Genomic DNA, 25687 nt, shown 5'->3' with positions numbered 1-25687 from the left:
GCCCTGCGGTGCCTGGCCTGTTGCCTGGCGCTCTCCTGGGGCTGCAGGCACTGGGGGGGGGACACTCGGGAACACCGTGATCTCAGAGCGAGGGGGTGAGGCTGCTTCCCAGTGGTCTCTGGCTGGAAGTGGGCAGGCAGCGGTCACACAGAAGCAAGGGGACAATCTAACTCCTAAGGGGAGGGGACCTTCCCCCCAGGGAGCTCCTGGCACCGTGTGGCCCCCAGAGCTCTGTGCATGGCACGCTCAGTCCCCGAAGCCGGGCGCTCGGTTTCTTGTGCGACACCTCTTCTCACGGGGAGGGTTGTTGCCGGTGGCTCTCCGGGCCAGCCTGCTCTTTTACAGCCCACGCTCTGCTGCAGGAACGACCCCATCTCACCGTGGGTGGGAAGCTTCTCTAGTAGGGCCACACCAGGTGCTGAGTCACCTGTTGGGAGCTGGTGCTCCTGCTGCAGTGAGTTTCCTGTGGGGCTGTGGGGCTCAGTGGACAATGCAGGAGACCCCTGGCAGCCTAGAAACACATTTGCTCTCTGGTCTTGAGCCACATCAGCTTGTGCCACCATCCCACGAGGGCTCCGAGCTGTCCCTGCGGTAAGAGCAGATTCCCCTGTGACCAGAGTGCCAGGGGGCTGCACAGGGGTTACCTAATTCACTGCAAAGAGTGGGGCAGACGGTCCCCAAAGCTGGTGGTTATTCCAATCCTTGGAGCCATCGAACTAGCTTCAAAACAGCTTCTATAACTGGTTATCCCAAAGCCAAACCCCAGCCCCCAGAGCGATGTTTCTTCAATTCTCGGAGACGGCGGAGCGCCAAACAGGAATCATTTTTATGCAGAACACCAGGGAAACTTTTCTTCAAAAGAATTGTTGTCAGCCCTGAAATGCCCAAACGAACAGCAGCATAGCCAGCGAAAAACAAAACCCAGTAGTTTACTCAGGTGCTGCAGCAATGAAGCGACAACATCGTATCGGGTTTTAATAACAGAACATTTATCCGTGGGCTTCACTGCCATGGCACACCTGTGAGTGGTTCACGGCACACTGCCTTAATGCAACCCAGCCTTGGGCTCCCCCCCAGCTAAGCCAGTCAAGTATGATGAGGATTACTGAAAATCTTATTTATTTAACCAGTCCCAAAGGATCCTTATGAGTCCCCTCTATTGGGCACTGGTGAGGCCACATCTGTAATATTGTGTCGAGTTCCAGAGGCCCCCAGCATAGAAAGGACGTGGATGCATTGGAGAAGGTCCAGAGGAGGGCAACCAAAATGATTGAGGGCTGGAGCACATGACCTGTGAGGAGAAGCTGAGGGATTTGGGCTTATTTAGTTTGCAGAAGAGAAGACTGAGGGGAGATTTAATAGCAGCCTTCAGCTTCCTGAAGGAGGGCTCTAAAGAGGATGGAGAGAGGCTGTTCTCAGTGGTGACAGATGGCAGAATGAGGAGAAGTGGTCTGAAGTTAGAGAGGCAGATGTGTAGGCTGGGTATTAGGAAGAACTATTTCCCCAGGCGCATGGTGAAGCACTGGAATGCGTTAGTGAGGGAGGTGGTAGAATCTCCATCCCTGGAGGTTTTTTTAAGTCCCAGCTTGACAAAGCCCTGGCTGGGAGGACTTAGTTGGGATTGATCCTGCTTTGCGCAGGGGGCTGGACTGGGTGACCTCCTGAGGCCCCTTCCAGCCCCAGGATTCTATGCCCAGTGTAATGAATAATTCAGATCTTACCCAGTTCTTGCTACCCGCGCCAAGAGAGACGATTGGTGAAATGATCACTGGACAGGCAGATCTGTCTGGCGCTGACTCTAGAAGCGCTGGACTAGAGCAGACAGTTCTGAGGTCAGTTTCTTAGCAGAGGTGTGAGCTTTAGGTGAGACCAGGCTGGAAGCAGGGATGGGAGGAATGGCTCCCTGGAGTCTCTGGTTGCTCCCCAGTCACTGGAAGGCACTCGGTCCCGTGGTCAGAACACTCCTGCTAGTATCGATCCAGAGACCAGGGACCTGCTCACTGCCCCCACCCTGCTGCTGGCCTGGATGTGACTCTGTTTTCCTCTGGCAGGGATCCCCAGGGCCTGAGGGTGCCCCTGGACCACCGGGGAGGAGCATCACTGGGCCACCCGTAAGTACCCGGTTCCTGGTCCAACACTGGGCCCCATGAGCTCTGTGGAGGCAGGGACGTGACCATCACATCCTGGGGGTGCCGGGACCTCCCCCACATCAGTGTGAAATCCAGTGCAGTCACTGCCCTGCGCACCTCTCCCTGCCTCGCCCCACCTGGCTCCTACACACCACCTGCCTGCTCGGGCGGAGGGTGGGAGAGGCCCAGGAGCAGCCCGTCAGAATCTGCTCCAGGCCCCTAATTCAGGGGTGGGCTTCGATCCTGCATCTGGATCAGGCTGCAGGTTGCACCTCCCTCATGCGGCACCCTGGGGCCTGACTGGTCCCGGACAAGGGAATTTGTTGGAAGAAGGGAGGTCTCCCCCAGCCTGCCGCCTCTCCCTGCAGGCAGCTTCATGCCCCACTGGCCTCCTGCCTCTAACACCCCCCACCGTGAGTCCCCGCTGCCCCACCTGCAGCCCGGCTTGCACTGGTCCCAGTCCCAGATGCAGCTGGGCTGTTGACCACGTCCCCAGCTGCCAGCCCTGTGGAGGCTGAGTTGAGCCCCAGCCCTGCGGAGGAGCCAGCTGCTCCCCCAGCCCTGCAGAGGCCAGTTCCAGCCTCGGCCAGGCTTCCTGTCATGGCTCCAGCCCCTGGGCACCAGATGCAGCTCTGGCCAGGCTGCAGGCGAGCACCAGCCCTGACCCTGTGAGTATTGGCCCCAGCAAAGAAGCCCTGCCAGGCTCCCCTCCTTACAGCCTCAGGGCCCGGGGCTCCGTGGTCCTGTAAGGTCCGAAGCCCTGCTGGCCTGTGGATGCTGCTGGACCAGAGCGTGCTGGTGTTGGGGGGCGGAACCTGTACCACCTTCGCCTTCCAGTGCCGGACCAGCAGAGACCCGACCTGGCTGAAGGGATTATAACAGGGCTGGGGGAGGGCTGCTGGATTCAGACAGCTGCTGGGGTTCCCCCTGGCTCTCCAGGGCCCAGCCCGAGCTGGCTGGTGTCACTCTGGGGCCTCTCTGAGGCCTCACCAGGTGAAAGGGCCACAGTTGGGTCACTGGATGACCTGTACCGCAGCCCAATTACGTGCAGAGTGAGCGCAGTGCAAGGCTGCAGAGCCTAGATGCCTGTAGCTCTGCACCTCGCTAGGTGCTTTGTATTCAGGACTTTCCTTAACCAGGACGTGATCCGCTAGTGCAAATGGGGCAGCGGGACTCCTGGGTTCTGGTCTCTGCTCTGCCCGGCCCTGCTAGGGAGCTGGCTGCCTTGGTTTCCCCATCTGTAAAGCAGGAGTGATGATCTGCCTTCCTCACGCCTCCGCTCTTCTGCTCTCCCCGCAGGGCCGCGAAGGGCAGCAGGGGCTTCCGGGGGTGCCAGGAGCCAACGGGCTGACGGTACGTAAGATGCCTCCCTGGAGGCAGTTCTCACCCCGGGAGAGTCTCTGAAAACAGAATGGGGCTGTGCCGGGCGTTCGTCCCCCCTGAGATCAGACACCTGCAGACGGGCTGTGCTCCCCCTGCCTCACCCCCCCCAACCTTCCGGGGCGTCACGGTGCACCAGGGAGAAGGTGGCGCAACGGTGGCGCCTCGGAACGTCGGGCCCGGTGACGCTGCCAGAGACATTGATGGGTCAGACCCAGGTCCGGTGCGAAGGGGCCAGGCTCCGCCCTCCGTGAGGCAGATGTGCCGATTCACGCCGGCCCAGGCTCTGGGCCTTTGACCGTGTTTTGCGCTTTGATGCAGGCGGCCTCCATGTCGGGAGAGGCGGGAGCAAGCTCCTCCCCTCGCCCCGAGGGCTCCCTGCCTCTGATTCGACCCTGGTGACAGAGAAGTGGACGGATACCTTGTTAAACGAGGTAATTCTCTCTCCATGTCACCTCCATCACCTTGGGGTCCATCACCCTCACCCATCACTTTGCCCGCAGCCCACAGGGGCTCCATTGGCCAAGCGGGAAGAATTTGTGACGGGGGGAGGGATGGGCCCACCACCCCAGCATCTTTCTGCTGGACCAGCTCTCCTCTCCAAAAACTGATCAGCCCTGCTCGGGTACAGACTCTGTGCCTCAGTTTCCCATCTGTGCACATGGGAGAACGGCGTTCTCTCCCTCCTGGGGCTGCTGGCAGGGGGAAGAGAGTGAGGCACTGAGAGACTGCAGTGCTGGGGGCCAGAAGAAGACCTCAGCTAGACAGAAGATTGAGCTAGAGAACCAGCCTTTGGCACCCTGGGGAAGTTATAAAGGGGGAGTCCCTAGGAAAGCTCAGCCCTTTGCCATGCGTCTCTGGATTTCACTGCCATCTGCTCTGTCCTTGCCGGGGGGGTTGGGAAAGAGACGCCATCAATTTATTTTCATGTGACACCCCCCCGCCAAATCTAGAGTTAAGAAGGGGGAGAAAAGTAACCTTTGGATGGTAAGAGAAACATTCATCACTTCAGTGAAACCAGGAGATTTCCCTCTTGTTTTATCCTCTTCACCAGGGGTGAGCAAACTTTTTGCATCAGGCCCTGCTTTTGCAGGGACAGCCCCCGCCTGTCTAACGTCATCCACGCCGACGGCAATGTCAGTTATGCTCATATGAAAAAAAAAAAAAACAAAGAAAACCCTTTCAGCACCTGTAAGAAATCAGTTTGTGGAACGTCAAAACTGTATTGCTCAGTCCACGAATGTGACTACACAGGCATAAAACCAGTCACACATTTCAGCATTTGTGATGGGATGGATGAGCCTGAGACCCAGCAGCTGATCGTGCTCCACCCCACTTATGAAATTTCACACACACCCCCCCTCCATGGGAACCTGCCCCCCACTTGGCACACTCCTGCTCCACTCCATGGTGCTGGGATCCCCCACAAGGTGACGGAACCAGGAGGAGAAACTGACCAGGAGTAAGCCAAGCAGACTGCTCTGGCCTTGCTGCCCGGCATTAGCAGTGACCCATTGAGGGGATGCAGGGGCATGAGAGGCAGGGGGACTGGGGCTGTGTTTACTCTCCTATGGAAACCTTTCCATCCATGATGTGGGTGAGCTTCGAATCAGGTCTTGACGTGTGATCTCTGTCCCCTGCAAAGTGGTTTACGATACTTGGCTGGCAGGAGCCCTAGAAAGTTGGTAGCCCAGAGAGTAGCAAGGAGAGAGTTCGAGGCTTTCCCTCTGAGCCCTCTTGGGCATGGTGGAATTTCCCTCCCTTGGCTGTGCTCTCTGGCTTCTGCTCACAGCCGGGGGAGCTATCGAGTGGGAGTAATCTAGGCAATGAATGGAGCCCTTTCTCCTGCCCACAGGTGGAGGGGAGATGCATGCAACACCCCCTAGTTTGGGGGCAAGTCAAAGGCTCAACTTGAATGTGGAAGGTGATGCGTTCTGTGCTGCTAACAGCGCACCCAGAGGGTGGGAAGTTTGTTTCAAAACGGAACAAACCAGCAGTCATGTCCCACGAAAGCACATCACCTCGTATCAGGGGGCAGCTGAGTTAGTCTGTATTTTCAAAAACAACGAGAAGTCCTGTGGCACCTTATAGACTCTCAGAGATTTTGGAGCAGAAGCTTTTGTGGTCAAAGACCTGCTTTGTCAGACGAGCGCATCACCTAACAAATCATTTTGTTAGTCTTTTGAAGTGCGACGTGACTGCTGGTTTGTTTGGTTAGGATACAGACTAACAGGGCTCCCTCTCTGCTTCTAATCAGAGGCAGGGTGATGGAGATAAGGAAAGGCTTGTCGTTAAAGTAAGCAAAGGGTGGTTAGATGATCCTGAAAGCATTGCCAGGCAGTTCAATTGCCAGTTAGTCAATATGGAAAGGTAGGAATGGAGAGAAGTAAAGAGTTTTCCCTGGATCTGCACTGGTCTGCAGCCAGTGCTGCTCAGCATATTCATAAACAATTTGCAAAGAGGGTGACCAGCGATGTGGCAAAGCTGGCACGTGATACAAAACCGACTGCAAAGAGTTGCCGAGATCTCCCAGACCGTGGGGGACTTGTCCAGACAACGGCAGATGAAAGTCAAAGGGATTCATGTGGCAAAATGGAATCCCAACTCTGCGCACAGAAGGTGGGGCCTGAGTAAGCCACTCCCCACCAAGAAAGAGATCTTGCAGTAATTTGCATAACAATCCTTCTGCCTGAGCCTGAACCCTCCTGTGCTCTTCTCGAGCATTAGAAGACTTTCAGACGCTCTCCGATCATCCATGACGCACAAGTGAATGCTGCAGCTCTCCTCAGTGTGCAGGACTCATGGGTAAAGGCCACCCCCACTTGAGCCGGCACCCCCTTTGTGCCCCTCCCAGTAGTCACCTGGTGCATGGCAGCTGATCATGGTGAGCTCTTGCTGGTGTGTGAATGGCCACCTCCACCATATGTGATTGTTTCTGATTGGAGGACTGGGAGTGTTGGAGCAGGAGACAGGCCAATAGCGGATGACTTTGCGAATGTGGGTATCTGTGCGAAGAGCAGGTGTTTCCCAGCCACTCTCACCAACACAGACTTACCTAACCAGACTTATCCTAACCAGCAACTATACACCGCACCACAGTCACTCTAACTCAGGGACCCATCCATGCAACAAACCTCGTTGCCAGCTCTGCCCACATATCTACACCAGCAACACCATTACAGGACCTAACCAGATCAGCCGCACCACCGTGGGTTCATTCAGCTGCACATCTACCAATATAATTTATGCCATCATGTGCCAGCAATGCCCCTCTGCTATATACATCGGACAAACTGGACAGTCTCGATGTAAAAGAATAAACGCACACAAATCAGACGTCAGAAATGGCAATATACAAAAACCCATAGGAGAGCACTTCAATCTCCCAGGCCACACAATAGCAGACTTACAAGTAGCTATCCTACAGCAAAGAAATTTCAGGACCAGACTCCAAAGAGAAATTTCTGAGCTACAATTCATCTGCAAATTCGACGCCCTCAGCTCTGGCTTAAACAAAGACTGCGAATGGCTGGCTAAATTCAGAAGCAGCTTCCCCTCCCTTGGTGTTCACACCTCCAGATCAACTGCTGGTAGTAAGCCTCACCCTTGCTGACTGAGCTAACCTCGTTACCCCCACCCCTGCTCTGGCTTATTTATACCCAGCCCTGCAGATTTCCGAGACCAGCATCTGATGAAGTGAGTCTGTGCTCACGAAAGCTCATGCGCAAAACTTCTCTGTTAGTCCATAAGGTGCCGCAGGACCCTTCGTTGCCAACACAGACTTGTTTGCACAACTGTTGGTGAACAGTGCTGCAGGGGCACAAGCACGGCAGACGTGAACAGCTGTTCAGGCTGAATGGGTGGGGGCAGATCTTGCCTAGCTCTTAGCTGGGTCCGGTTCCGAGCCCAGGTGGAACCGGCAGTGCAGTCTCTTGCCCTTGATGCTAACGCATTTCTCTTGCTTTTTCCCTGCAGGGTGAGAAGGGAGCCCGGGGCGAGAAGGTGAGCTCCTTTCCTCCCCACCCCTGCTTGCCCACAGCTCTCTTGCGGCCGAGCCTGTGCAGACAGCCCGTGGCAGAGGCTGCAGCCAATTGGCTCCCGCGACCCCCCCCCCCCTTGCTGCTGGGCCCTGGTTCGTGCAGCTAAGGCAGGAGCGAGGGGTTCATCCTGCCCCAGCACTGGTCCCCTTGGGGGATGGACGTCCCCTCCCACTGTGCCGACTGTGGAGAGACCAAGGAGGGAGGTGTCCCTGTACAGCAGTGCCCTCAGCCCAGCTGCTTGGAATTCAGCCTCATGCCGGCCCTAGCCAGGGGACTCCCAGCACCCGCTGCCCCTCCCCCTCTGGCTCCCAGCACCCACCGCTCTGCCCCCCTCCACCCGCTGGCTCCCAGCACCCGCCAACCTGGCCTCTGTTGGCCCCTTGCCAGGGAGCCCCCAGTGCTCACTGTTCTTGTATTTTCAGGGGGACCCCGGCGAATGCACCTGCCAGCCTGGCCCCCGTGTGGACCCCAACTACTCAGGGATGCCGGTAAGCCCCAAGCCTCCTGTTCCGGGCTATGAGGGCTCCTTCCCCAGCTGGGTGATGGTCTTGGGCAGCTCACCTCTCACCACCATGTCCTGTGCTGCTGCCCAGCTGCTTTCCTGCCTCGGTGGCTGGGCAGCTGGATCCGTGATGCCTGGGCTCTGCTTTGCCTTCGCTAAATGCTCTCCCCTTCTCTTGGACCCATAGGGAGCCCCAGGACTGTGGATTGGGACTTCCTGGCAGCCCCAGCCTGGCCCGCAGGTGTGTGCGCTCCCCTCTCCATCTGCGCAGCAGCCTGGCTCCCCTGCACCTGCCGTGCCGCTCACTCAGCCCCACCCTAATGGCCCCTCTCTTTCTTTGGGGTGTTGCAGGGTCCGCCAGGTGCCCCAGGACCACCAGGCCCCCCAGGAGCCCCGGGGAGACAGGTGAGTGAGGGGGCAGTTGGGGGGGGCTCTCTATTGCAGGACACACGCCGAGGCCCCAATCCTGCTCCCCTGGCGGTGGAGGGAGATGCTTCAGTTGCCTGCAGCAGGCGCAGGCCTGCACAAGCGTGTGCATGATCTCCACACGCCCCCTGACTCTCGGAGAGCTCAGCTCAGGGCATGAAAGTTCAGGCTTCAGCTCCTCACCCCACCAGCAACTGCTCTGAGCAAGGCACGAGCAGCCAGCAAGGTGTCCTGTAGCCCTGCCGCCAGCCCCACTGGGCTATTGCTAAGCCCTGGTCGCTCCAGGATCCCCGCTTTGTGGGCGCCAGAGACCACTGACGTCTCCCCTGCTCACACCAAAGCTCGTTAGCCAGTCTGGCCTTGCACCCACTAGCTAGAGCGGCTCATCCTGTCTTTTCGTTGTCAGTGGATCAAAGCAATGCCTGGGGGCTGGGCCGGAGGGCTCGGCCGTGCGGCTGGTCACTGGCACAGGTGCAAGGTAACCTCTGCCCAACTCAGAGGGGAGCTGAGTCTGTGTAACCACCCAGCGCCTGGTATTTCACAGCCTTCCAGCCGAAGGGGGGCCCTGCCCTCTTCCCTCCGCGCCTTCCGCTTTCCCTCTCCCTGGGGCCGGCGCCGCCTTCGACGAGGGATCCCAGCCGTTGGCGTAGCACCATCGTCCTGTCCAAATGTTTCTTGGTGCTACGGGCTGGAGCCCAGCTCTGGGAACAGGCTCTTAGTGCAATGCTGCAGCTCAGCCAGCACGGGGGGAGCACAAAACAATCTTACCAGTCCCATCGATACAAAAACTGATTTCTTGATGGTGAAATGGCCCATTAAAGTCTCGCTGCACCCTGCAGCTTTCCTGTCTCGTTTCAGATAGTGAGGGGCTTTGCCCCAGCAGGGCCGCAAGGCTGCAGCGATGGGCACGTGAGGACTGGGGTTAATAATAACGAAGCCCGGCTGTATTGGTGCCGGAATGCGTCACTTCTGAAAAACTAACCCCTCAGCAGGGAGGTTAGAGCCGTGCTCTGCCATTGGTGTGCTGTGGCACGCTGGTGTGCCGCAAAACCGCACGTAGTGTGCCTCAGTCTAGTCTAGTTGTTGGGGGGCTGGGAGCCAGGACTCTTGGGCTTTGTTCCCCGCAAGGGAGGCGGGTGGATGTCTATACCAGCACCGGGAGTGGGGTCTACTGGTTAGAGTGGAGGGAGGCTGGAAGCCGGGACTCTTGGTTTCTATTCCCCGCCTAGGGAGCAGGGGTGGGGAGCCTAGTGGTTAGAACAGGGAGCTGGGATCCTGGACTCTTGGGTTCTATGCTAGTAGTTAGAGTGGAGAGAGGCTGGGAGACAGGACTGCTGGGTTCTATTCTTCCTCCTCCCAACACCCTGCCTGGCTGGGACTTAGAGTCCTGGGCAGGGAACTAGGAGATTTAGGTTTTCTCCCCAGCCCCGCTGCTGGCCAGCTGCATGACCTTGGCCACAGCCCTGTCCTTTTGCGGTGCCTCGGTTTCCCCTTCTGTAAAAGAGGGAGAATGACACCCGCCCTACAGAAGAGCTGAGTGTTCGTGTTATCAGCTCATAGAGGCTCTAAGGCAGAACCAAGTGTGCCCCCCCGCCCGCACTGGAGTTTGGAAGCAGGGCTAAGGCCTTGCCAGAGCAGTGCCGGGCAGAGGGGAAAGAGCAGCGAGAACCGAGGGCAGAAGGCACGGAGGAGGCGGTGCAGGATTCGAATATTCAAGCTCTCTCCTTGGCTTTAGGGCATCCCAGGACACAATGGTTTGCCAGGACTGCCTGGGCCGGCAGGAGATGTGGTAGGTACAGGAGCTGCTGTGTCCGCGTCTCCGTCCGCCCCAGGTGTGTGCTTAGCGCTCTTCCGCCATCAGCTCTTGCCGAGCTGTTTCCCAAGCGTCTAAGTCCTCCCGAGCAAAGCACATATTAGCATATAGCCTCTTAACCATCGTGCTTTTCACCGCTTTGGCCATCGCCCTGAGCGCGACGAGCCTGCGGTGATAAAGACAGGGGGCTGCCCTCTCTCTCTGTGTGTCTCTTGCAGGGACCGCTTGCTCTCGTCGCCGAGAGGAACATCGAGGTGCTCAAGGTAAAAGCGCTAGAGCAGAGGCCGCGGATGGTGTCTTTCCTGTCCAACGGGGCTAGGCAGCAGGTTACCCCACCCTTGGCCCCTTGACGGACTGTCCCACCTCCTGCCAGTTGGGTCCAGGGACTGCACCCACCAAGAACAGACGGCTGTTGCAGTCACGTGGGCTGGGCACAAGTGGGCAATGTCCTCAGAAGCTCCAAGGAACGGTGCTGTTGTAGTGCTTGGCCTGTGCAGTACCTAGCCCCATGGAGCCCCGATCTCTGGCTGGGCTCCGTCGGCCGCATTCTGACCCAGTCCATAGGCAGTGGGCTGAGCCGGGCTGTGCCAGTGGGATGCTGGGCAGATCCCACCTCGTGCGACCGCCTGCTGTCCTCTCTCGCTAGAACATCTGCGGGGACTGTGCCCAGGTGCAGACTGGCTCCCGCACGCCCAGCGCTGTCAAAGGGGAGAAAGGCGACCAGGGCATGCCCGGTGCCCCTGGCATAGACAACTGCGCGCGGGTGAGTACCCAGCCACCGCCTCCTGCTGCCCTGCAGGGGCCTCTCAATGGCAGCCACTGCAGCATGTCCCAGAGCGCACCACACCCCTGCCCGTGCACACTCTCCCCACCCCCCAGTGCACACACAGTGCCGCACGCCCACATGTCCTGTCTCCACAGGTTCTTCACCTCCGCCTGCAGGGCCATGCCTGGGCCCATGTTCCCAGGCTGCAGCCTGACTCCTTCGCCCTCCCTTGGCCCTGTGCAGTTCCTGGCTCATGCCCCTTTCAAGCCCTGGGTTCGGGTCTCCCTTGCACTGCCCATTGTGCCATCTTCAAGACCATTGCGCTGTGGGTGCACCGTCCAAGCGCTGATGGCTTGGCGCTCGGGCAGTGGTAGCACAAGGGGCAGGACAATGCAGGCTCACGTGTCTGGCTTTTGGTTGGATGGGGGATCTCTAACACCTGCCAAGGTCTCCATATGGGAGGTTAGAAGAGGCTGGGTCCCTTCACGCCTCCAGTGGGGTCACCACAGCACCTCCCCCAGGAAGGCAGGAATGTGGTGCAAAGCCCCGCAGGGATAACTCCTCTGTGTCTCTTCCCCGTCCAGTGCTTCACTCAGTTCCCGAGAGCGGAGGAGCCCCGGGTAAGTAGAACCCCCCGGATTCTGGGGAGGTCGTGGGAGGGGTGAAGGGACCAGGGGCCAAGACTCTGCTCTGCTCCCCCGTGTCCCAGAACCCACCAGATGAACCCACGCCTCGCAGTCCTGCATGGGGGAGTCGCCTGCCCGCTAAAGGGCAGCCACGTTCCTCATTTGCTCTGTGACTCAGAGAGGGCTCTAAGGCAGCGTTACACCCCAGGAGGGCAGACGGGGCTTTCCACCCTCCCCTCTCCGCCTGCGACGGCCAGGAGGGGGTGGCGGCGTGCTGAGCGCCGCAGCCTGGCAAGCGGGGACGCTGATCCGAAAGGGGTCTCCTCTTCCCCCGCAGGGCGACCAAGCAGAGAACGACCGCGACTGTGCTGGAGGGCCAGGGCTGCCGGGGATCCCAGGCTTACCCGGAGAGAGGGGGGAGCAGGTGTGTCTTGTGTTTGGGCAGCTCCCACCCGATGGCAGGTTTCCAGCTCCCTGGCTTTGGCTCCCTGAGAGCTGCAGCTCATGGGTGACATTTCTGGCAATGGATGGAGGGCTCCATCCCTGCAGCATGGCCCCTAATGACCACCCTCTGCCAGCATCCCTGCCTCCGGGCCATTGCCGCAGGCCCCCAGGGGAGGGCGTGGGGCACAGGGCAAGTCTCATTGTGGCCTGAAAAACCCTGTGGTCAGTGCCAGCCCTGCCCACTGAACCGGTCTGCCCTGGACCCCCGGGGCTGGGTCCGCTCAGTCTTCCTGCGACCTGCGCGCTGTTCCCTTCTCTCCTGACTGCAATCACTGGGGCGGCCCACCGCTCGTCAGGTGAATTTGTGACAGCCCTGGGGACTGGCCTGGGGAGGCTCCAGAGCTACAAGCGTGAGTCCTTAGTGCTGGTGCTGATGAGCCAGGCCCCTGCACTGGCAGCTATCGCAGGCTCTCGGTCTCTGTGGATCAGGCACAGGGAGGAGCTGTAATACACAGACCCCAATGGGGCACCTCTAGATCTCACCGCCCTTAGCAATGGCCGGGCACGAAGCGCTGCTGCTCGGCTCCTGTCTCGAGCATCTAACCCTGTGCTGATCTCTTTGCAGGGCCCTCCAGGGTCGAGGGGATCTCCAGGCCTGCCAGGCCCGACTGTAAGTAACCCTTGCAAAGAGCATCCTCTGTAGCCCAGGGGTCCTGCGGCTGCGCAGGCCTGCCCTACTCAGTATGGGGCAGCTGTGCTCTGAACACACCCTCTGCAGGAGCTTTGTCTGTCGCGCATGGCCAGTGCTGGGATGGGAAGCCCTGGGGTGACAGGACACGATGCTATGGCAGCTCATTCCTGCTCTGCAGCCCTTCCAAAAATCCCAGGCTGAAATCCTGGCACGGTCACACTCAGAGGCCAGGTTCCCATTGCATTCAGGGAGCCTGGATTCCCCCCAAGCCAGAGCGGGGGGCTGGGAATGGCTGAGGGCAGCCCAAAGGCCACGGTGAGGGGTGGAGGAGGACAGAGCTGCGTTCTCTAGAGAGGGTTCTCGGGAAGGTGCCATGGACGGTGAAGGCCGGGGAGTCCGCAGAGCCGTTCCGGAGACCAGACGAGGAGACGTACCACGCGGAGCAAGAGACTGAATCCAGCTGGTGTGCTGACAAACCCAGCCCCTTGGCGGCCCTGCCGAGAGCCCCGGCCCTGCCAGCCCCAGGCCCACCCTGTCCACCTCCTGTCTGTGACTGCCAAGGTGTGATCTCACTGTTTCTTCCCTTAGGGCCCTCCAGGTTTTCCTGGAACGCCTGGCGCACCCGGATTGCCCGTAAGAATCCAGCACTGCACGTGCTCTGTGCGGTCCTTTGTCGCTGATGCTTGTTTGTCTTTGTCCCTCTCCGTTCCTGTCTTCTGGGCTCTGGGCCTGATCACCCGGCCAGGCCCCACGCACGCCGACTCCCTGAGCTGGACGGAGACTTCTCCAGGCCCCAGGAGGAAGAGCCCCATGCGGGTTTATCCCCTGCCCTGCCCCAGGGGTCATTATCCCCTCGGCACCATCTCTCCTTTCCTTGCAGCTCATCTGCCTCTTGGTGGGCCTGATTCTCCTTCCATTTACATGGAGTGAATCAGGAGTGACTCCGTTGAACTCAGTGGAGCCAGCTTCTCAGAGGGCGTAAATCTGGCCCAGAGGCTAAGGCAGCTGCCTTAGAACTCAGTAGCTCTGTGTTTATTTCCTGTCTCTGCCCCAGGCCCCCCGGGCTGACCTCGGAATCTCTCTGGGCCTCAGCTCCCCATCTGTAAAATGGGCACAGTTCTTCCTTTCTCTCCCCACTTTGGCCGCTTTGACTGCGAGCAATTTGGGGCCAGGACTGTCTCCCGCTGTATCTGGGACAATGGGGCCTTTGATCCCTGCTGAGGCTGGGAGTTGCAAACCTGGTGTCACTCCAGCAGAGCTGCACTGACAGGCGCACAGGACTGGTCCGCCCAGAGATGCTGTGCAATGGGCCAGGGCATGAGCCTGCAGTCTGCTGTGTGCTCAGTCGCTGTGGGGGGCCTGCTGCCCTCCTGCCCTCCACCAGATGTGATGGTCCAGGGCCCCACTGTGCTCAGATCAGATCCCCTTTCTCCTCATTCTCTCTCTCGTCTCCTCTTCCTCCTGCCTCCGCTCCTGGCTGAGCACACAGGACCTCTGCCAGCCCAGCCCCACTCCTGCCCTCAGAACAAACCCCCCAACTCCCTGCTGGGTGTCAGTCGCCCGGCGGGACAGCTGGCGCCTGAATTGTGGCAGGTTTCCCATCATCACCACGTCGTTCATTTCCTAATCTCCTACCTGGCATCTTCCGCTAATGTCACCGTAACACCACGGTCTGTGTGTGTGATGGCTACGCAGCGTTCACGTCCTCACCGATGTCTTCTCGCCATCGGCGTCACTGTGCACCGGGCAGGTGCCATGTAACCAAAACTAACCCCAATCTTAGTCGCGCCTTGTTGTTACGCCAATCCCTGCCCGGTTCACCGGGGGTGGAGGGGCTAGTGTTACTGCCGGAGCCCTGCCCACCTGGGGGAGCATCACCTGTCAGTCATGCCTCGGAAGGCCCTGCGAGATGCTCACCTGGGGTTCTCTCCCGCACCCTGGGGCTGGCGCGCCCCATCCTGTGCGCACGTTCCTATGTTTCCTGTGGAGATGTGGCGGGAGGGGAAAACCCACCAGGAGTCTTTGGGGGCGGACGGGGTCCCGGGGAGGGTGCAGCTGTAGCTTCCGCGCATGAGCTACGCACCACGAGGAACCATCTGTGGGGCAGGACTGTGCCTTCCCGGTTGAGTGCCCCCTGCTAGCCACAGGGACCTGCCTACTGCAGGATGTGCCACATTCATCCCCCACGCTCTAAAGCTCCCGCTCGAGAAAGCAGATCCGCCTTCTGGCGCGCGGGCTGGTTGGTGCCGGCCTGCGCTGTGAGGTCAGGTTGAGGAGGAGCATTTGGGGGGTCAGGGTGAGGGGCAGCATCCAGGAATTGCAGCATGCCAGGCACTGCTCTCTGTTCCTTTGGCGATGGGCCAGGTAAGCCCCTCTCTCCCAGCCGGGGCGTGAGCGTGTGTCGACACTGCCAGGCACGCTGCCGTTGCTTGGGCCAGATCCTCAGCGCTGCAAACCACCAGGGCCCTCCTGAAGGCGGCAGCGCTAGGCTGATTCATTCCAGTGGGGGATCTAGCTGGAGGGGCGTGGGGGGGGGGCCCTCATCTCCCACCCAGTTCTCCTGAGGCGCCCTCGGCCCTCTGTGCCCTCTGCTCACACGCAGGTGCTACCCCTTGGCCTGTGGGTGCTGGCGCCAGGTCGTGGGCTGCCCTGGGACAGTGTTCCAAGGCGCCCGCGCAGAGGGCAAGCTGGGGCAAGGCCAGCCCTGCGGCGAGGTGGCAGGATGAGTTTTACATCACCCGCAGTCCATCGAGCCTCCGGTGCAATGGAGGGGATGAAGCCCCGGCTCAGCGCGAGAGCTGTGCTTATAGCCGACCGTGGCTGTTTTCTCTCCCCAGGGCCTCCAGGGCGAGCGAGGACTGCCTGGGCCCACTGGTGCGAAAGGGGAGCTGGTGAGTGATGGAGCTGGTGCTGGGTCCCCGAGCACCCGTGGGCTTAGCTGCCTGTGGGGGCAAGGGATGAGCAGGACGCTGGCTTCCTGCTGGAGAAGCCCCCCTGTTGCTATAGCAGCAGGAGACGACCCCTCAGTCCAGAGGGGCAGAGCTGGAAGCGGAGCTCCTGCGCCGCAGGTTCTCAGCACGCTGCTGCCAGGCTGTCTGGCCAGCGATCCCAGCTCTGCCCCAGAGGGACCTGCCTGGGCTGGCGGCACCCAGGTCCAGGGGTGAGTTGCCCCTCTGCAGCAGGGGGTGGGCCAGACCAACCCACTAGCCAGCGGTTTGCATGCATGCGCATCACGCTGGCCTGGCAGAAAGTGGGGCCCGGGTGCAGGACCACCCAGGAGCCATCAGCACAGGACTGCTTAACCCTGGAGCCTGGCATGTCCGCTCACCAATGTTCTTGCCTTCAGGGCCCTCCTGGTCAGCCCGGATACCCTGGTGCAGTGGGCCCCCCTGGCCTGCCTGTGAGTATTGTTGAGCTGAGTTGGAATATTTTTGGACATGGGGGTTAAGGTAGCCCAGTCGCTGCCCACCAGAGCTAAGCAAGGCTCAGGGCTCAGCAGCCACAGACCTGAGCCTGCGAGTACCCCATTAAACAGCTGCTGAACCTTGCCTTCATACTGCAGCAAAACACAAGTGCAGAGAGAAAAATACTGATAGAAAATCCAGTTTACATGTCCGGGTCGACTCTCAAGTGCAACTCTGCAGGAAAACTAAAGGCAGGTGACAGTCCCTGGCAAGCTCGCCCCAGCATCGGGCTGGATACGGCAGTGTGTCTCAGCCTTTATAAAAAAAAAAAAAAAGTTCCCCTTTTTATTATAAATACCCCCAGTACCTACAACTTTTAGACACACAAAATATTTCTACCATTGCAACACACTTGTTTAAACCCGTCATTCTCAACCTTTCCAGACTGCAGGGCGCCTTGCTAGGTCTACGCTATGTGCGGAAGATCAAACACTTAGGTTTGATCTTCTGGGGCGCCAAATGGCACGTTCCGGGATCAATGTGGAACCCGGAACTCCTTGCGAGCCGCGAGGCTGAAGGAACATCGGCGGGAGGACAGCTCCTGTCGTCATTCTGCAGAGAGGCCGGGGACCAATGTCGACGGCTGCAAAATCGATTTTAGGTACGCAGTTGGCATAGCTAAAATTGCATAGCAGCCGACGACATTCCTGGTAAGTGTAGAGGTAGCCAAAGCCAGGGCTTGTCTTTTATACCCCAGGTTTAAAGCACTTGCTTCCCACCTCAACTGCACAATTACTGGCAAGCTGCTGCCTTTCTCGTTTTACTGTGTAACCCTCAGACCATCACTTGGAATATAACTATTGTACTTGCATTTCAGTGGGATGGTTGAGCCTGTTTTTCACTTGTCAGAAGCCCAAGCCCCAGGTGGTGGGGCTGAAGGATGTAACTTAGTTTCCTGGGCCCCCCTGTGGCATGGAGCCCCCGGCCTTTGCCCTGCCTGCCTCCCTTAATGCCAGCCTTGCACTTGAGACCCCCATAATCCCTCCTGTGACCACCCCCAGGTAAAGGAACACTGACCCAGCTGAGTTGGGGACCCACGGCTGGAAGACCTCCGAGTACCCCTGAGCGGGAGAGAACCGCTGCTGTAGGGCATTGGTTTGAGCTGCCTTGTTCCTCCTTCAGGCTTTCTGCGGTGGTGCAAAGCAAAAGCCAGATTCAGATTAGACAGCAGCAGGCACAAGGCGAGGAAAGAGAGAGAGAAGGAAGGACTCAGGTGGGGAAGGAAAGGGACGTGCAGGCCGTGGGTGACTCAGCCCTGATGTACACAACAGCATTACTTGGGTAGAACTCACTCAGCCATGTGAATAACCCGCATCCCTGAGCAACGTGGTTACTCGCACCTGACTGCAGGTGCAGAGAGCTTGGCCTGTTCCCCCCAGAGCGGCCCAGCCACACCTTTCTGCTGTAGCAAGTCCAAAGTCTCTCACCGCAGGAGGGGGTCAGGAGTCAGCCAGTGCCAGGGGTGATACCATCAGGGTTCCTCGCTAGCCCAGCCCAGTCAGGGCATCTCTCAGGATTGGCGTGTAGAAGCTCCGGGGTCCCAGGAGATGTGACGTTTGCTCCAAGAGCCAATTTTAATTCCCAAAGTGTCTCCCTTAAGGGATTGCTGGAATAGCCTGTCCTTCTCTCCAACCGTCGGGCCTTGCTTTGGGCCCCCTGGCAGGGTATGGCCTCCCCATCCCAAAACAGGGGGTTCACACGGGGGTGGACTCCACTGCTAAGTCTGTGTGTCTGTCTCAAACCCCAGGATCAAAGGCCCCAGGCTGAGGTAATAGCCCTGGGGCAGCGTGGCCCAGTATCCAGAGTCCATAGCGTGGCCCTTGGCTATAGGCCAATGTGGCCTTGTCGCCGATACCAGTGTGCGTTAAACTTTTGGAGACCCTGGAACACCAAACGATAATACTTTTTCCGAAACACCTCTGAAAACGTTCTCAAAGAAAAAAAATTGTCAGACAAAATAAAAAAAATCAAAACCAGCAACAACTGCCCCCAACACCCAGCGGGTTTTAATGCCACAAGGCATCTCCCTGCGCTGCAGGGCACTGCTGGGTGCTACGCCGCCGTGGCACCTGCGAGTTGTCCGTGGAACGCCAGTGTTGCATGGTACATAGTTTAGGAAACACTGGCCTATATCCCGGGGGCCTCCAGTGAGGGGGGGGCTGGTGACCCAGGTAAGGGTGCCTGGACCCTCCCAACTCCACCAGGAGGCTTTGGGGTCGCAGGCTCCCCAGCACAGGTTGGTTCCTGGGGCTGCGTCAGTCACAGGGGGTCTCAGCCAGCACAGGGGCCTCGGATCTCCGTAGGCAGGGTCCGTATCCTGTTCTCAGCGAGAATGGTGCCTGTCCTGTCTGCCTCCTTCCCTCCAGCATCCAGCCCAGAACGATCTGAGCTTCCCCCCTTTGCCCTGCTCTGAGGTCGGACTTGTACGGCCCATCATGAGAGCCTCCCCTGAGGTGACGTGTGCCCACCCCAGCTCAGACACCAATCTGGGTCTCTAGGTCTCTGGCCCTGCTGGGTGTTTGCCCTGGCACAGTCAGTAGGTCCCCTCGGGAGGCCTTCTTGTTTGGGTCAGGGCCCTCGCGCTCATTTCTCCACCTTTTCCCGTCACCACGTGGTGGCGGGGAGGGTTGGAACATCTGATGAACGTTTCCTCGCTTTGGTCAGCCGAGCTCACCAGTAGGGTCCGTTTACAGACCCGATCGTAGGCAGCGACTTCCCCTCTAGCCAGGGGACGCTTGACCCCTTCCTCTGCTCCATTCTGTTCCCCACCCCTGCCCCACTGAGTGAGCCTCTCCCCGCCCCCCCGCTCTGAGCTTCCTGAATGCCGCCAATCAGCTGTTCGCGGTGCTTGGGAAGAGTTGGTGAGTGGGGCCGCCCGAGGGCTGGGAGGCCAAGGTGGAGCTTGGCTGCCATCGGGTGCTGAGCACCCATTGACTTTTCCCTGTGGGTGCTCCAGCCCCGAGACACCCATGGAGTCCACCCCGTGGGCCCAGTTATGCCAAGGATGTGAGAGCAGGGGGTCGGGGCGGTACATGCCGCTGAGGGTGGGGAGCCCAGGCAGAGTAGGGCCACAGCAGAGCACAGCCTGCCGGGGCAAGCTGGGCTGCGGGGGTACAATCCGGCAGGGCTGTGCTGATCTATAGGGTGAGCCTGGGGTCACGGTCGCTGGGGGTCGCTGGATTTCCTCATGCCCCCGCCAAGGAGGAGACATGGGAGAGGTGCTGATTAACAGCAGCCACCAGCTCCCCTCTTCCGCCATCAGCCACCTCCAACGGGTACCAGCCCCGGCTGAGCGCAGGGGGTTCCCCAGCCCCTGCAGCTGCTGGCAAAGCTCATTTCCCTCCCCCCGCACCCCGCTTCTCACCCAGGGCAGCAAAGGAGAGCGTGGCTACGTGGGACCCCCCGGAGAGAAAGGGGAATCGGTGAGTGCACCACCTGCTCCGCACCCCTGGGGGGCAGGGCTCCCGCTAGGACAGGAGCCTGGCGGCTGGGCCTGGGTGTGTGGGCATCTAACCCCGCTCATCGTCAGGCCCTGGGGAGGGTGAGCGGCCTGCAGCCTCCTGGGTCCCTGGCATCCGCCAACAGTGCCAGCACTGTGCCGAGCCACCCTCCGGGCGCCTAGCGCCAGCCAGGGCTCGCTTGTCGTGCGTCTCTCCCCTCCACAGCTCATGCTCGTTCCCTTGCTGTCTCCCCAGGGCCCGCCCGGCTCCGATGGCGTCCCAGGCCCTGCGGGGCCTGCAGTAAGTTCCCAGCTAAGATCTCTCTGTTAAAGCTGCTTTGAAGGGCCCAGTCCCGCTCCCACTGGTGCCGCTGGCTGGTCGGGTCTGTCCTTGGCTGACGGGTGTGGCGGGAAGAGGGTTCTTGGGTGCATTGCAGAGGGGGAGGCGCTGGATGACTGGCTGGCTTGGCCCCACCTTGGCTGTGTGTCCCAGGAGCTGCACGGAAACTAATCCAGCAGCCCCGGGACCTGCCCGGAGCCAAAGGAGAGAATTTGCTGGACCACGGGAGGTCAATGTTGTCTGGCACCTTTCCAGCACTGCCACGGCTGGCTGGCTCTTAGAAGGCATCGAGGGGTAGATTACAGCTCAGTAACAGCACAGACCACTGAGCGCCAGGACTGGTGGGTGTAGCAAACGTTATGGGACTCTGGGGAACTTGGCCGCCCCCGTGGTAGATGGTTGTCCAGCTCGCTCAAATCTGGCTGGATTACGGATGTTGCCAGATGAGGGAGGTTCAGCCTGTACAGCTCTTCTGATCTGTCTCCCCGGCAGGGTCCAAGAGGAGAGCGCGGCGCCCAGGGCAGCTCGGGGGAGAAGGGCGATCAGGTGAGGTCCTCTGGCTTTCTTTGCCCCATCCCCTCGCGGGAGGAGGATTTGTTGGCAGTGTGGCAGGGAGAGGGTGGCCTGGCTGCCCCTGCTTTGTGGCCTGGCTGCCCGGTGCCAGCAGGGCTCTGCCGTAGGGAAGGCAGCTGTGCAGCGGCTTGGCTGCCTGCCTGCTGTTCCAACAGCCTGCCCGGTGCTCAGGCCTCCCGCTGTGAAGCGGGTGCTGGCTCCGTTCCAAGAGGGAGTCTGGGAGAGGCTGTGGACACTGCCTGGAGACCCCAGCTCCTGCAGGGAACCACCCTGGACGGTCTCATACGGGGCCTAAAGAGCCGCCTGTGCTAGGGGACGCTGACTTCAGCTGCCCCTGGAGCAAGGGTGCACTTTAAACCAATGACTTGATCTCTTCTTCCATTCACAGGGATTTCAGGGGCAGCCAGGCTTCCCAGGGCCACCCGTAAGTACATCCCCAGGGTCGTTTCCAGCACCAAGGGGCTCAGTTCAGACACGTTTCACCTGGCAGAGAAGAAGCGCCGCCTCAGGAGGGGTGTGCTCGTCCCCGGTGTTCCCTGTAAACTGAGCACCTGGGCAGCCCCCCAGGAGAGATTCAGGCTCTACCCAACTGATTAGCAGAGCACCCACAGCCAGGAGCGAGGGTTTCTATTGGTGGTTCACGTCTGCACCTACCTTGGTGTACATAACAAAATTTATTCCACCCACGGATGGAAAAAAAAAATAGAGGGAACCCTGTTCGCCACTCACATGGGCGGAGGTGCTCGTGTAGGTCATAATGAGCTCAGGGAGCCAGAGTGGAGCATTGTGGGGAAGTACGAAAGCACTGTGTGCTGACTGGTGCTGGCTTTGCAGAGGCAGGGCGAGCCGGGGGGTGAGGGGGATATGGACGTTATTTCCTGGGCGCATTTCATGAGACAATAGAGGCACCAAACCCTCCTTGGCTGCTTATCAGGGGAGCTACCGGGTGTGAGGATTTACAGCCAGGAATTAAGGCGGGTGCTGGGGAAAGGTGCTTTGTCTGTACATTCATTATGGGACAGAGCCTCCTCGCTGGAGCCAGGACAGGCACAGGCAGGAAGCAGGGCAGAAGCATAGGCAGAAAAGCTCCTGGGCCGGAAGTGTTTTCTTCTGGCTTGTACTTCAGTTGTCACTAGCCCCGTCCGTATTAGGAGCAGCACTGTGCTAGCTGCAGATGTGTTCCGTGGCAGCTGCCATGCAGAGTTCGCAGGGGCCGTGCCCACGGAGCGTGGCTGTGGCTCTTGTAAGTGGGCTGCGCTTGCAAAAAGCGCGTTGCGTTGTCTGGGCCTGACTGAAACAGCCCCTTGTCACCCGCCACTGGGGCTAGGGGAGCTGTAGATTCAGCTTGTTGCTAACACACTTCCAGGGCACCTGAGCGCACCAGAGGGGGCTGGAATAGTCAGCGGGGGCTGGAGGCTCTTCCTGCGTCAGCGTCCAGCCTGGTGCCTCTCATTCCGGACCCCCATGCCGAGCAACTTGATTCGCCCCGCAAAGATTGCAAAGCTCTTCTTGTTTTAGGGCCCTCCTGGTTTCCCGGGGAAGGCCGGACCGGCCGGGCCACCAGGCCCTGCAGCAGAGAAGGTGAGTGCTGCAAGGAGGGAGCTGCCATGCTGGACATCCCAAGGGGCAGGGGGGTTCTCTCCCCCCAGGGCTTGCCAGGGGTCCTTGCCCAGGGAGGTCTCAGAACACGGCAGCCCTGGAAAGAGGTGCCTGCGGCTGGTGAGGTGCTGGGATCTGGCTCCACTCAGGCCGGCATGTGTCTGTGTCCTTGTGAAACCAGCTGAGTTTTACCCACTTTGTTAGCTCAGCGCGGGAGCTTTCGAAGGTAGGAGGCCAGGGAGGGCTGGTCTGGCTGGGCCTATCCCGAGAGGATCTGATCCAGGGGCCTGCTCCTCAGAGATGCTTCTCCAGCCAGCGCATCCCTAATGATCCCCCCTGTTCAACAAGGCACCCGCAGTTCTGTGAGCTCGGGCAAGCCCCCAGCTCCTCCCTGCTGCCTGGGGTGGGGGGAGAGGCGCTGGGGCATGCTCGGGGCTCTGTTGGCACTCTGCGGAAGACAGGTGGAAGGAGAGGGGCATAGCAGCTGTTCAGAGACAGTTTGCACCCAGGTTGCAGACATCCCGACAGCAGAGGTCACAGCCTCGGGGACCTCTCTGGGAGAAGCTCCTGAGTTGCAACCCCCACCCCAGGGCCTGGGGGATTCGGAAGAGGTTAGGACGGTACCTGGCACAAACGGCGTGTGAGCCGAGCCCTGTGCCACAGCCAGGCACGTGCTGGGAGGACACAGGGGCCGGCCCTGTGGGTTCTGGGCCACGAACTCATGCCAAAGGGCCCCCGGGCGCTCTGCCCTGCAGAGGCTAAAGCTACGTGAGGCGCTAACAGGGCCGGGAGAGAACAGGAGTGTCCTGGGAGTGCTGACAGGTCCCAGCTACCTGTACCTGCCCAGCAGCGCTGCTACTTCCCCTGCAGGAGAGGAGGAAGGAGGAATTGCAGGGGAAATGCAAGGTGTGGAGTGTGCTGGGCACATGGCTGGGCTCATCAGCAGCATGCCGGGCGCAAGGCTGGGGCACCCAGGCACCAGCTCCTTAGCAAGAGGCAGGTGTCGCTCCTAGTGTGAACGGGCCCTGCCCTGGCTGCTCCCAGGAGATTCAGCTTCCTTCCCCACCTGGCTCCTGGTGCATGGAGAAGCCAGGAGCTAGGGGAGTCTCTGAGGAGCCTCTAGCCGTGGCTGCGGGCGCCCACTCCTTGGCTCTCTGTCCCAGTGCCGCTGCGTGGCAGAGGGTGGCAGGTTCATTGCTCTCTCTCTCTGACTCTTGCAGGGCAGTGAAGGGATGCGCGGCCCCACGGGGATGCCAGGGCCCATGGGGCCCCCAGGGCCTCCTGGCATACAGGCGAGTACAACCCCCGGCTGCATGGAGAGGGCGGGGCGCTGTGCTGGGAGCAGGTCTTGGGGGTTCCACGCCATGGGGAGAGGGAAAGCACGGGGAGGGGGACATGTCCCCTGAGGCCCAAAGCAAATCTGGGGGCTGCATGAGCTATCCAGTCGGAGCCAGGATAGAGCTGGGATCCGGAGTCGGGGCTCTTGCCAGCTGCTCTCTTGAGCACTTGCTGGTATCACCCATGTGCTGCTCCATGACTGTCTCGTCATGAGCGGTCATTGGAGAAGGTCTCATCAGCCCGTTTCATTGCACAGCTGTCCCGCACCCTGTCCTGGGGCACAGACGGGGGGAGGCCCCAGCAGCTTTCTGTTGAACCCAGACGCCTGGGACCAGAATCTCGGGTCTGGTTCTGAAACGGAGCCTGTTCTTCCAACACAGGGCTATGGTCTCGCCCAGGCAGGAGCTGGTGGGTTGGATGTAAGGCCAGGGGTGGGGGCGGGGAGATTCTCAGCTCGGGCAGTGCAGGCGATCAGATTCGATGGGCGTAATGGTCTCTTCTAGCCTTAAAATCTGAGACTCCGAGGACGGATTGGCCTTGGTTGGAACCAGGGAGATAAGTACTGGGATGGGGGTGGATCATGTCTATCCACCCAATGGGTCCCTTGTTTACTGGCCACCCTGCACCCGCACTTGCTGTTGTAATGCACTCCTGTCCTGCTGCCCGTTGCTGGCTGGGATGTCCAGCCTGCTCCAGATCTGGCTGTGCCAACCTCTCCTCCCTGGATATAAGCACTAAGGCAGAAGTTCTCCATTACCTCCTGCAAGGACAGCCCGGTTAGAGCTCAGATGGGCATGTGTTCCATCCCTGCCCCGGTGGGCATGGTGGGTGGAGCAGCTACTGGTTGATGTCTGGACACTGTTACAGATGAACAGTTGTGACTCAGGTGCTCCAGGGTTACAGTCCAGATGGCAGGTGAGGGATACATCTGCCTGGAGCTCTGGTGTTCCCTTAGAGCGTCATTGTCTTAGTATGAGCGTGCCATGGCTGAGCTCAGCCAGTCAGGGCCGTGAGCAGGCTGGTGTGACTGCACAGGCCTCCGACACCCTCTCTCATTCTTGGTCTTGCTTTCTGGGGTGTCACAGGGCCCACCCGGCTTGGAAGGCCTGGACGGCAAGGACGGGAAGCCGGGGATGCGGGTAAGAAAACAGGACGGGGTTTCCTACCTCTGTTCTCACAGTTCTGCTCAGAACTGGGCCCCAAGGACTCACTGACCGGCTGCTCTGCCTGGTCCGGGGCTGGGACAGAATCCCGAACAGGGTGAACTTGGCCTTTGCCCTGAGTGGTTGGCCATCTGGGAGGGGGAGCCGAGGAAGAGGCTCTCCTGCTCCTCAGAAAGCGGGGATCTGGCTTCTCTCCCAGGAGGATGCTAACCGGACTGGAAGCCTCTTGCCGTCACCCCCCTAATTCTGTGTGCTTTGCCTCTTTCCATAGGGTGACTCGGGTCCTGCGGGGCCCCCGGGAATGATGGGGCTTCCGGTAAGTGGTGCCTGGATTCCTGAACAGTCCTCTGGTCCCCCTCCCAGACTCTCACCCTGACCCCCAGCCCCTCTCGTGCAGCTGACTCCCCAGGCAACGGGCCTGCCGGAGTCCCGATAAAGATTCAGATGGTGGGAGCTTAACCGGTAGCTGGACTTTCCTCGAATTCCCCCCAGCAGGCAGCACCCCTGCTGCTGAGGAGGGAGCCAGGGCTTGCGAGCGGGGTCTGGGGGGGAATGTGCTGGACTGCAGAGCTGGTGAAAGTGTTGCCATCTCAGCCGGCAGCTCGAGGTCAGTGGTCAGGACCTGGAGCTCTGCCTGCCCTTGTCCCCTTCCAGGGAATCCCCAGTTACGACCAGGCGAGCGCCTTGGCCGTGGCCTCTGGTGTGGGGGGTGCCCAAGCGTGGCCTGGGGAGCGCCCAGAGCCTGCCGGGAAGACCCTGCTCGCTGGAAGCTAGAGATAATTCTTCACTCCTTCTCCCTGCCAGGGCTTCAAGGGGAAACCAGGCCACCCAGGTCTCCCAGGCCAGAAGGTAAGTGGGTTTGCTGCCTCCGGGATCCGTCGAGCCGCCGCTGCGGGGGACCCCTCCACTTTGGGATTGGAGACAGCTGGCGCCTGTCTAAGCCCTTAGGGGACG

The 25687-nt window shown here is 59.9% G+C and overlaps 1 protein-coding gene across 9 annotated transcripts in view; it reads left to right on the top strand.

Moving 5' to 3' along the window:
- COL16A1 (collagen type XVI alpha 1 chain) overlaps positions 1-25687 on the top strand; it is a 93305-nt gene that overhangs the window by 56547 nt on the left and 11071 nt on the right. For 4 of the 9 annotated variants that reach the window (XM_074976120.1, XM_074976117.1, XM_074976115.1 and 1 more), the window contains 24 exons: positions 2052-2111; positions 3429-3482; positions 7485-7511; positions 7972-8037; positions 8239-8292; positions 8403-8456; positions 10213-10266; positions 10509-10553; positions 10937-11053; positions 11641-11676; positions 12020-12106; positions 12752-12796; positions 13406-13450; positions 15655-15708; positions 16164-16217; positions 19650-19703; positions 19977-20021; positions 20553-20606; positions 21022-21057; positions 22152-22214; positions 23453-23524; positions 24656-24709; positions 25005-25049; positions 25538-25582. In XM_074976120.1, coding sequence (XP_074832221.1) covers positions 2052-2111; positions 3429-3482; positions 7485-7511; positions 7972-8037; positions 8239-8292; positions 8403-8456; positions 10213-10266; positions 10509-10553; positions 10937-11053; positions 11641-11676; positions 12020-12106; positions 12752-12796; positions 13406-13450; positions 15655-15708; positions 16164-16217; positions 19650-19703; positions 19977-20021; positions 20553-20606; positions 21022-21057; positions 22152-22214; positions 23453-23524; positions 24656-24709; positions 25005-25049; positions 25538-25582 — 1320 coding nt within the window. The remainder of the gene's footprint in view (positions 1-2051; positions 2112-3428; positions 3483-7484; positions 7512-7971; positions 8038-8238; positions 8293-8402; positions 8457-10212; positions 10267-10508; positions 10554-10936; positions 11054-11640; positions 11677-12019; positions 12107-12751; positions 12797-13405; positions 13451-15654; positions 15709-16163; positions 16218-19649; positions 19704-19976; positions 20022-20552; positions 20607-21021; positions 21058-22151; positions 22215-23452; positions 23525-24655; positions 24710-25004; positions 25050-25537; positions 25583-25687) is intronic. The other 5 variants (XM_074976118.1, XM_074976119.1, XM_074976116.1 and 2 more) reach the window with 5 other exon arrangements.

Source organism: Carettochelys insculpta, chromosome 24 (assembly GCF_033958435.1).
Source record: "Carettochelys insculpta isolate YL-2023 chromosome 24, ASM3395843v1, whole genome shotgun sequence".
NCBI classification, from domain to species: Eukaryota; Metazoa; Chordata; order Testudines; family Carettochelyidae; genus Carettochelys; species Carettochelys insculpta.
The sequence above is the reverse complement of the archived record's forward strand: the minus strand, read 5'-3'. Positions and strand labels throughout refer to the sequence as shown.